This window comes from Azolla caroliniana, unplaced genomic scaffold (genome assembly GCF_043228905.1).
Source record: "Azolla caroliniana isolate FFs.n. ecotype wild unplaced genomic scaffold, voAzoCaro1.0.p SCAF_129, whole genome shotgun sequence".
NCBI classification, from domain to species: Eukaryota; Viridiplantae; Streptophyta; class Polypodiopsida; order Salviniales; family Salviniaceae; genus Azolla; species Azolla caroliniana.
In genome coordinates, this window is record NW_028230564.1 from 19,482 (window position 1) to 31,379 (window position 11,898).

The 11,898-nt window shown below is 36.0% G+C and overlaps 2 protein-coding genes across 2 annotated transcripts; one reads left to right on the plus strand and one right to left on the minus strand.

Moving 5' to 3' along the window:
* Positions 1-6,334: 6,334 nt before the first annotated feature.
* LOC147849082 (uncharacterized) lies at positions 6,335-7,777 on the minus strand. Its single transcript, XM_087337801.1, has one exon. It carries the CDS (start codon positions 7,775-7,777, stop codon positions 6,335-6,337), a length of 1,443 nt encoding a protein of 480 aa, XP_087193927.1.
* A 1,569-nt stretch (positions 7,778-9,346) lies between these two features.
* LOC147849083 (ubiquitin-ribosomal protein eS31 fusion protein-like) lies at positions 9,347-9,968 on the plus strand. The gene has a single exon (XM_087337798.1). It carries the CDS (start codon positions 9,362-9,364, stop codon positions 9,824-9,826), a length of 465 nt encoding a protein of 154 aa, XP_087193924.1. The 5' UTR covers positions 9,347-9,361; the 3' UTR covers positions 9,827-9,968.
* The last annotated feature ends 1,930 nt before the right edge of the window (positions 9,969-11,898 follow it).

Below are 11,898 nucleotides of genomic sequence, written 5' to 3' on the forward strand. Positions count from 1 at the left end.
GATCAAATGCCATTTCTCTCTACTTCACAAAACTTTACAAGAAGCATGATAACATATTAGCTCAGTATTTCTATACGACTTACTTACTCGGGTAGTTCAATTATTATTATAAACCCAAGAGAGAGTGATTGGGGGGTGGTTAAGCGCGTGTTTAGATTTGAATGAATTAAGATTAAGATGATGAATGCAACTTAACTTTTTAGCGACATAATGATGTGATTAAAAAACCAAAGAGAGGAAAAATGAAGCATAAGGAGCTAATCATTAACCAAGTGAGGTTGTTATGAACCGTTGGATTCAATCCAACAACGAAGTTTCATGGTCTTCATCTAGTCGATTAAAGGACCATGAATAGAGAATCCCTTAAGTGCACAAGGTTGAGTGATAAAAGTGTCACCCTTTCGAATTTGATGGCTTTTTCTAGGGTGTGAGAGTTGGAACACCCACTTTGGGTGTTTAATCCAACTAATGAGTTTCATTGCCTTCATCCACTCAATTAAAGGACCATTAATAGAGAATCGCATTAAGTGCACAAGGTTGAGTGATAAAAGTGTCACCCTTTCGAATTTGATGGCTTTTTCTAGGGTGTGAGAGTTGGAACACCCACTTTGGGTGTTTAATCGAACAAATGAGTTTCATTGCCCTCATCCACTCAATTAAAGGACCATTAATAGATAATCGCATAAGTGCACAAGTTGAGCGATAAGTGTCACCCTTTCGGATTTGATGGCTTTTTCCAGGGTGTGAGAGTTGCAACACCCACTTTGGGTTCGGTCTACGTAGAGTAGACAAATGTCGTTATACACCAACTCAAAAAACAACTTGCACAACTATAAGGGTTAGTAAAACTATCAAAAGGTGAAGGTGCTCATACAATCTATATATACACACACATGCAATTCATAAATGTAGACACATACACCTAGAGAGAGAGAGAGAGAGAGAGATCTACATTGTGTTTTCCATTTGCTCACATTTCTAAGTCGGTTCTCTCAATGACGCCTTTTTTTTTTATAGTGGAAAGGCATCCATAGAGTCTACAACAATGTGCATATAGGTAAGAAACATGTCATGAGGATGCAAGTATGCAATCCATCATGTGGAATGGGTTTGACTCCCATTCTACCACTCAAAAGAAAGTGTATTAGGACAATAGACAACTCACTGCCTACTTGATCATATTTACACTATTGAACCTTGTAGTTACTAGGAGTCAGCAACAACTCGGCTAAAGCCTAAACCGAGTTGGTAAACCGTTTTTAAACAGTTTGGCAGTTCGGCTCGACTCGGTTCAAGCATAAGCTTTGTAAACCGGTTTGAGCTCCATTTGGCAAGACTTGAGCCAAACCAAACTTGTTAAGGCTAAATGGTTTGTCCAAACCGGTTTGGTTCACGTTTGAAAACTTATAAACTAGTTAAGGCTTAACTAGTTTGGTTTGGACAAGGCCAAACCGGTTAAGCTTAAACCAAACCGTTGACAAATCCTAGGAGTTATTGTATATGTTCTTATTCATCCATCGTCAATCTTGACACTCCATGATCTTTCACAAAAAACTTCCGTATATTTGCAAGGATAGACCCAGAATTTGTGCTCATTGCCTTGGAACCATGAAATGTTGGGGATAACTTGTCTCCCAAAACTAATGTTCCATCCATTACAATTGGGATTATCATAAATTTGTGAAATGGTTGGGATATTTTGAGCATTACCATATGTCTTACCATTTCAATACCCTAATATAATCAATGATCATTATGGATGCAACCTAAACTTTAGGGATTAATAAGCTATTGCAACTATATTAGGCACAAGGTACAATCAAGTGGGGAAATGTATGTTGGTTATCATGACAAGCCCCAGTAGACAAGTACAAACATCAGAAGGAGGGGATGACGTTGGTGATAAAGGCAGAAGAGATCTTGTTTTCCGCCATCGACAATATCCACTCAACTCTTATTAATGCCAAAGCTCAAGTTGTGTTTGAATTGGTCAGCCCGATAACCTTTTGGGTGCTCTAGAAACAATGGTGTAGATGGGTCTTTTTCAATGAAACCTTGCATCATCTAACATTAATGCAGGAGATATGGAGTGAAGTTGTAGCCATTCTAAAGAGCCAATACGATTGCCTCAGAGCGGATCCGATGGAGTTGAAAGACAACAATTAGCCTTCATCCAACAATGGTCGTCCTCTCCCATTCTTGAGTCAGTGGGCCTCCACATAAGATGGAACTATCGCGTTCCTATTGGGTTTGTATATAACATTCTCATCTCTAAAATTTTATAACTAATGGAAGGGATTAATTTCTTTTGTGTCTTCTAGAACACATGATGGGAAATGTTGTTAAAGTTGAATGTCATCCACATGAACCAACAGAAAAAAATATGTGACGAACACATCAATTTTCTAGCTCCTCAAATTTCAAGTAGTGTCTTAAGTAAACACCAACCCAAAGTTTGTGGTTCTCTTGATCTATGGTAAGGTTCTTTTGGCTTTCAATAGATGATATTTGCATGTGGCTATGGGCCTTGATTTGGCTCAAATTAAATTGATCGATAAGCCATGATTTGATGGCTCAATGGTTTGAATTTAATTAAATGGTTCGCTTTGGTTTTCAAATATAATCAAAGCCATGATTTGATGGCTTAAAGGTTCGAATATAATTAAATAGGTTGATTTGGTTTCGAATCTCATTAAACAGTTCGGTCTCAATTTGGTATGGTTCTAAAACGAAGGTTTATCGGTTTAAGCCCAATCTAGCTATTTATTATAGAACTAAACTTCCATCATTAAATGGATGTGTAGGTGATTCTTCCATCAAATATGAAAATGTTCACATAAGCACATGTGCCACTTATTCTTGGAAGCCATCATTATGTGATTAGGACTTTAGTTATGCAAAATACGTGCTTATCCATTATTGTGTCTTCGTCATTCTAATTGTCAAGTGGCAACCATTTGGACTATACACCAAACACACCAATGACATTGGATGACACTTATTAAGAATTCCAAACTACTCCATGGGCCACATAGTCTCAAATACATTCACCTTCCACGCACATTGATCACACAGACAACAACAATTTGCCAAACCATGAATTTCGTTTTCAACTAAGTTCTTTTACACGTCAACGTCGACATCCACCTTAGACAACTCTCACTTTCACTTAGTGTTGTGTGGTTCATAAAAATATATTTCCTATCTCATGAATTAGTAGTGCAATATGTCTTGTGTTTGACATATTGGATAATGTCTCGTTGATAAAAGCAAGCACATTAGGATATTATCGAGATTAATAGATCAATGCAAGGGCCGTGGGCATGTAGTAAGGGGTTAATTGGTCCCATGTATGTTATGTATCGGTCACATAAGTTGGGTAAGGGGGTTCCATTCAAAAGCATGTGTGTATTGGATGTTAGAACTTAGGGTGAAAATCAATGTCAGATCTTTCTTGCACAAGCAGTGACTAGGGGCTTATATGACTAGGTCTTGACAATATCCTTCCAGAAACCTTATGGATACCAAGGTTCATATTTGGTTGGTGGCTAGTGTCAAGACAACAATTGCATTTGACATTTGCATGGTAATCAAGCAATTGAGAGAGTAAAAACAATGTTTAATTTTAAACGCCCACCTTAAGCATTGGTCATACTAGTCCCAACACAATGTTGTTCTAAGTTCTAACCTTGCTACTTTTTATATAATCTCCATCACACTATTCATTTTGAGATTTATGTTCATCCATAAACCTTGCATAATTTGTCATTAGCTCATACACGAAACTAAAAAAAATTTAAGTTGGACCATGTGTATGTGTGTGTATGTATGTATGTATGTATACACACACACACACACATGAGCATGCAATTCATTTTAGTTTTTTTATCTACAATTCATCTTCCACCTTTGAAAGTGAAATGCAAGTGATTCTTTCAACGAATATAAAAATGTTCACATAAGCAAGTGTGATGCTTTTTCTTGGAAGCCATGATTACGTGGTCTTGACTTCAATTGTGCAAAATATGTTCTTATCCATAATTGCCTCTTAATCTTGCAATTGTAAAGTGGAGCAATTAGGACTTCGCAACAAACACACAAACATTGGAAGTAACATTAAGAGCTAAAAACGACTTTGTGGGCCACAATTCTCCAATACATTCACCTTCCACCCACATTTATCACAACGACAATAACAACACACCAAACCATGAATTTCGTTTTCAACTAAGTTCTTTTACACATTGATGTCAACATCTAATTTAGCCTACTCTCACTTTCATTTATAGTGTTGTGGGGTTCCTAAAAATATAGTTTATTATTCATGAGAAAGTAGTCCAATGAGTCCTCTATTTGAACATGTTGTTTAATGTCTACTAGGTAATAGCTAGCACATTAGTATATTGTCTAGATTATTAAGTCAAAGTATAGCCATGTATATGGTATGGCTCATATGTTTGTGTAGGTTGGCTAGGGTTCCATGCACAACCATGGAAATATATTGAATGTTAGGGTGTAAGTCAACGCCATATCTCTTCCATGTAAGCAACAAATAAGGCATTATAGGGTCAAGTTCTTCCTCCTTACACAATCCTTATAGATTACCAAGGTCGCTATTAGTGGTCAATGTCAAGAAAATAACTGTCTTTTTTATCTTTGCATGGTAATAGACTAATCAAGGAGAGTAAGCAACAAGTAGGGCATTGTAGGGCCAAGTTCCTCCTCCTTACACAATCCTTATAGATTACCAAGATCTCTATTAGTGGTCAATGTCAAGACAATAAGAGTCTCTTTTATCTTGGCATGGTAATAGACTAATTAAGGAGAGTGTGCACGAGGGAAAACGGTTAAAATTTTGAAACATTAAGAAAATTGAACCTAACAACAAAACCTTTAAATCGAAACCATTCAAACCAACTTGTTTGAGGGATTTTGAAAGCTCAAACCAATGTTATAGTTTGAGAGATTTACAAACCGTTTAGTTGTTGCTTTTGCAATCTTGTTCTAGTGCAAACTAAACCATTCAAGAGTTTGCCGTGATTCGAGAATCTCAAATCAAATCATTTAAAAAGATTGAAACTTGATGAATACCAAACCCAGTTGTGAAACCCTTAAACCGAAACTGTTCAAATCAAATTCATTTGAAGGATTTCCAAAGTCAAACCAGACAATTCAAGAGATTTATAAACCATTAAGTTATAGTTTTGGCAAATTTGTTTTAGTGCAAACCAAATTTTGTGTTAGTGCAAACCAAATTTGTTAACTTTTGCACAATTCTTTAACAAAGAGTTTTCCAACCAAAAGGTTTTTGCTTATAAACTAAGGCAAGAAGAAAATATCGGATCAAATGCAATAACTTATTACGTGAATAGGCTATAGCTCTTAATTTTCTAAAGCTAATTCAAATTTATAAATATATACAAAATATCCTAACCCCAAACAATGAAGGTTCCAAACCAACAACTTAAAGCCGGTTAACCGGTAAATTGTTAAGCCAATAAAGGCTCAAACCTTGAGCCCCTAAGCCAAACCAACCCCTAAACAAATTACAAATATTATAAACCTAAACCGAATCGGTTAAACTAGTTCGTGCAATTCATTTTGGCTCAAACTGAACCATTGCATATTGTCAATTGAAAGTTCACCTTTTCGTATTTAGAGCTTGTATGTAAAATCCATGAACTATTCATACAAGTTTACAACATGTATGGTACTTACATTGCAATTTGCCATGCATGATACATCTAGATTTGTTTTTTGGAATAATAATAAAAAACAAATTATTTCTTGGCCTTGCTAATTATTGTCAAATGAAATACTTTTTTTCCAAAAAAAAAGTGAAATACTTTTATTTTCCAAATAATTAGGAATAACGAAATTGAGTCCAAACCTTACACTTTAAAGTTGAATACAATATTTTTTTTCTTCCTTTCATATCCAAAAAAATAAAGTAACATAATTTATCCATTTTTTTTGAAATACTACCAAAAACCAAAAGAAGGACATGAGTCAAATGCGAAGTTTTTTAGTAACAAATGCTTGTTTGGGCTCTCATTTTGTATGAGTAAGGGTTTCTAAAGTATTAAAACACGGTTCAATATTTTACTTGGGACTAAAAAATAACACAAATGCTATTAAGTTTCCATTATTCCCTAAATGCCCACAATCTGGGAAAGTGAGAAGAAGGGTATGTTCCCAGTGTTGCCTTTTGACGGCCAACATTGCCTGTCATGAGAACGGTATTCCAAAATTTTTGCCCGTCAAATTGACGGTTTACCAAAAAAAAAAGCCCTTCAAAAAGTAAATACATCGAATATTTGTACGAAACAATATATTATACCCTTCTATCCTTTGCATCTTTCCAAATTTCATATACATGATCCCATTGTATCTCTTCAATGTGTGGCCCATTCAATGAGACTCGCATTAAATCATCTAAATGCTCTATATTCAATAGATTTCTTTTCATCTCTTTGATGAGATTTTGCTTAGAAAACCCTCTCTCACACGAAACTGTGCTAGACGGAATAACCAAAGTAGCTTGCCATAATTTCATCAAATGAGGGAAACTATCTTGCCAATCCTTCATTTTGCAAAACATACGCCAAGCTTCATGCATAGTATAGCCTTCACAATTTAAACGTAAAGTGTCAACAAACCTATAGAGTTCCATTTCACAAGCCTTTGCATCATGTAAAATTTGAGGACATGCATTGACATCAACATTTGGCTGTAAGTGAGAAATCAAAATTCCCAACCATGTCTTTGCTTTACTATCCCTAATCACATCATCATCTGCGTAATGGCATGGGCTGAATAATTTTGCTGCATTGAAGAGGCTTAAGTCAGGGAATCTTGCATTTAGTCCATCAATAACATTTTGCACATAATTTTGAGATAGTTTAATACAACTTTCAAGTGATCCATCTATAAATGGCCTCATTCCCTTAGATTTTGCAATATTGGGATTTGTATCATTTTGACTTGCTTTATCCATAGGAATTTGTTTGAAGTATAGTTCATGTCTATATGTAACGCCATCTTTATCCTCTATTTCCAAAAACCCAACTTTAGAGCATCTTAAGAACTTGGACAAATACATTGTTCCATCCGCAAATGTGTCATTTCTCAAGAAAGACCTTCGCAAATTAGAAATTGTAATATCAATTTCTGCACCAATTGAAGTTACATCCAAATTCTCTTTTTGAAGTTTCAAGCTCAAGATATTCATCAAATGCAACACATCAGCCATCATACAAAAGCAAAATTGCACACTATAGATACAAGCTTTATTATACCACTCGTTTAAGCTCTCTTTCTTCCAAATAGTAAGTATTGCAGGCATTATACTCACTAGTCTTTCCATGACTTGACCACGTGACAACCAACGAATATTATGAATTTGTAATGGTCTATGAGCATCCAATTGCATTTGTTCCAAGAGCTCTAAAATTTCATGTGTCCTTTTGGTACTATTGTTAGCCCATGCATATACCTTATTTGCAATTTTTTCTACAAGAATGAGCTCAGGGATATCTTTAGATACATCTGAAATAACCAATGCTTCTCTATGAGCAATACAATGTACACCAACCAAATTTGGGATATCATTTTTCATTAATGTTACTATTCCAATTTCACTACCAATCATTGATGACGCACCATCAGTTGCCAATCCAATCAACTTGTTCATGTTGAGGCATCGACCGCCTAATAGATGCTTAACATGTTCATATATAGTTCTACCTTTACCATTGGGAATTTTCAGCAAACCCATATATTCAGTTTGCTTAGGCCCACAACCACCACATTGCAAGTATGTAACATACATAATGAGATGCAACTCTAATCTATTGTCAGTACTTTCATCTAGCATCAAAGAGTAGTATGGGGAATTTATTAGGTTTGAGCTTTGAACTTCTAGAAGATATTTCCCGAAGGCAACCAAAAATTCATATCCCCCATATCAACTAGTATAAGATATATAATCATGTTGCTTAGGCATATTAGGCACCTCTAGTAGCATAGCTAAATCACATAATTCTTGGTATGTAGCAATAAACAAATCTTTTTTTGCAATAAAGTACATGAGTTTCATTGTTGTTATGACCTTATTTTTGTTAATATCATCCAATTGTGATACATGCTTTGGGATGGACATTGCTTTCCCTTCAACATCACATATCCACTTTGATGCACATAATTTATGACCACTTGAGTTAACATGGGTCAAAATTGCATCAAGTTGCAAAGTAATGCATCCAGAACCAAGACCCCAAGGCCCAAGACTAGCGTATTTCTCACACCATGCACATTTCATTAATGTTTTGTCTCCTTGCATAATGCATCTTATCCATGGGAATTTATCCCTCCATGCTTCACGGAATTTTCTCTTAGGCTTTTCTTTAGTTATATTAGAGGAACAACTCTCTCGAGTTAAACTCTCTAAATCAGTCCCAAACATATCCATATCCTCATTTAAATCATTGTTTATATTTATGTCATTGGTATCGTTGGGTGGTTTCCATGCAAACATCGCACTAATGGTTCGTTGATTTTTTCTATTGGGAGCCATAATTATTCTAAACAAGAAGAAATGGGTCATGTAAGAAAAGATCATGCCATCAGTTCAAAACAATCACTAGCATCATTAAACCCATGCATATTAGTTCTGACCTATTGAGCAATGAGATTTTACATGAATATAATTCCCAAACTTTTGCCCTTAAAGAGGAGAGCAATACTAGTTTTGATGGACTAGTAAAAGAATTTGGTGGTATATCTAGTAAAAGCCATTGTAAATTTTCGTAGAGGGAAATATATAGGGTAAGTTGGACTTCGTCTAGATGCAGAATGCCAACCTAGATACACCACAACATAATGTTACTACGTAGCATGTTTTTCCAGTAAAACATGTACGAGACAATGATGCCATAAATGCAAGGATAAGTCCAAAGATTAATTGGTTTGGTATTTAACACTATACAATAAAGTTAGATATGCAAGCCATATCCTATAGAGTTTTTGCTTTGGTCCTAGAGGAGTTCGCGACATGTTAACATGTTAACATCAACTGGCAACATGAACTAACATGATGAAACATGATTTTATTATTATTAACTAGCCTCGCCGATGCATCCGCCACTCCATACACGATTCTATGTGCACATACGTATATGTGACACCTCGAAATATATGCATAGATATCTATCTATCAACCTAACCTACACTTAGATGATGATGTATGGACATACACATATACATATATTATACAAGATGCATGTTGATGTATGTCTCGATGCATCAATGGGTGAGGACCTTGGCAATTTACTACTCCTCTGAGCTTCGATTGTAGGACAAGATGCAGATCTTCGTGAAAACCTTAACTGGTAAGACCATCACTTTAGAGGTAGAATCCTCTGATACCATCGACAATGTCAAGGTCAAGTTCCAAGATAAGGAAGGGATAGCCCCGGATCAGCAGAGATTGATCTTCGCCGGGAAGCAGCTTGAGGATGGGCGAACCCTAGCAAATTACAACATCCAGAAGGAATCCACTCTCCATCTCGTGTTGCGTCTGCGCGGTGGGGCTAAGAAAAGGAAGAAGAAGACATACACAAAGCCCAAGAAGATCAAGCACAAGAAGAAGAAAGTGAAGCTCTCTGTCTTGCAGTACTACAAGGTGGACGACTCAGGGAAGGTTCAGAGACTCCGTAAGGAATGCCCTAATGCTGATTGTGGTGCTGGTACCTTCATGGCCAGCCATTTTGATCGCCATTATTGTGGCAAGTGCGGGCTTACTTATGTCTATAAGCAGAAGGCATAAGCTTCATATTTAGGGTTTGGACTTTCTATGATGGTGTAGGTTGCATGCATGAAATTAGAGTTTTTTGTGTCTGGTTTTTCTTGCGGACTAAATGTATCCTGTTAGTTTTTCTAAATATTCAATTACTAGTGTTCTTTGCATTCCAGAGAGAGAGAGAGAGAGAGCTACCTTAGATGGGTGAGTAGGACTGTTGTAGGTGTTGCTGAAAGCCTAAATCTATGAGTAGACTGTAGCAGGAAACGAGCAACAAGCTTCGAGTAGGGATAGTTATTAGTGAGCATTGAGTTGCGAGCTTCCAGCAAGGTGCAGGGCCGAGGGAGCAACGAAGAAACAGGGGAAAAGGGGAGAAATGGGGGGAGATGGGGGAAAATGGGGGAAAGGGGGGGAAAGGGAAAGGAAGGTTTTAGATGGGGAAACGGGGCGGGGGAATTGGGAAGAAAAGATTCATAATTTAGAGTCTAGACTCTATTAGTTTTTTTACCTTTTCGTTACACACATATGTGAGTCTTTCAAATTCATACACTCCCAATGCAACTTGAACAATTTGTTCCTACTACCTAGGACTATAATACTATTGTATTGGTCTTAGTAAAATTTGACGGTATTAGGAAATTTTAAGCCTTCATTTTTATGTTTTCATAAAACATATGCCCGTCAAGATTGACGGTTTCATTTTTAAATTAACCTTCATATACGGTTAAATTTGCCAAAAACGTTCAAAACGGCCGTCAAAAGGCAACACTGTATGTTCCTATGAGTAGAGTATAACTATCAAACATATATAACCATGGAAACGAGGGATGACTTGACCATGTGGTCACTCAAATATGTATGTACCACAATATGTAAGTAATGGAGAGAGAGAGAAATGATTAACCAAAGGTATTTCAGTAATATCCAAATGTAATTAAATAAAATAAAATCATTGCCAAGTGTAGGAGTTTTTCTTATCCCAATACAATTATATTATGAATACACATTTGTGTTTGACATGATGAGGTAATAATCCAATGTTTATAGCAATGAATATATTCCACTTTCATTTCTTTCTCAAAGTGGTACTCATGTTTCGTGTTCATAAAAACAAAATGCATCACTTGCTTTTTCATCAAATGCCGAACTTATTGCTATGATTAGAAATGCATGTTTCAACATGGAATGTATCAAGATGTGAAGAATCCCACACTTAACAATGGTATGACTAAGGGGTATGGTTAATGGACTTACAATGCAAGGATATAAATGTTCATGGGCATGCCATGGAAAAAAACTCTATTATGATTTAGAAAAAGCAAATGATTCATGGAAAGGAAAGCACACACATTTCATAGCTCATGATTTTTCATCAAAAGCTCAACATCATGGAAAAAAGCCCATCTCTCTATTTAAGAAGATCACCAAATAAATACACATGGACAATGGCGGAGGATTGCTAGATAAAGTTATAATCTTTTTCTTAAAACTATAGCCCACAAAAGAGAACAAGAAGAATTTTTACATGGAGCAGAGAGCTAAGTACCTTTTTTACATGTTAAAGTGTGATATGGTCTTGGCCATTGGAAAGTGATGCCTAGACACTCATTGATCATTTCAAAGGACTTGGTATGTACATTCCTCAATCCAATAGAACTCCTTAAGCCACCCATAAAGGACCAGACTTTGTTGACGAATATATCAATGAAACAATAATAATTTTATACACATACCCTAAAAAGTCTTGAAGTTGTTTCTAAATAGTCAATTGCGACCTCTCCATAGCTTCATATGTGGAGATGCAAGCTTTCAACACAACGTGGGCAAGTATCAAACTTTGTTTTACCTCAAATTGCCATTTGAGTGGGTTCAAAGACAATTGGTACTCACCCTATCTCTATGTCTCCTTATTAGGACGAAGAGGTTCATGCCCATACCAAATTCCAATGCATATCACCAAGTTGTCTTGTTGCATCTTATCAACAAAACTTGTTCAATTGTTTGAATCACTTGATTGATAACGACTTTTCTTCAATTTGATTTTAAAGTTATTGTTAGAAAAGGGAAGAATCAAGTCTAAAACCACTTCTCATGTTGGC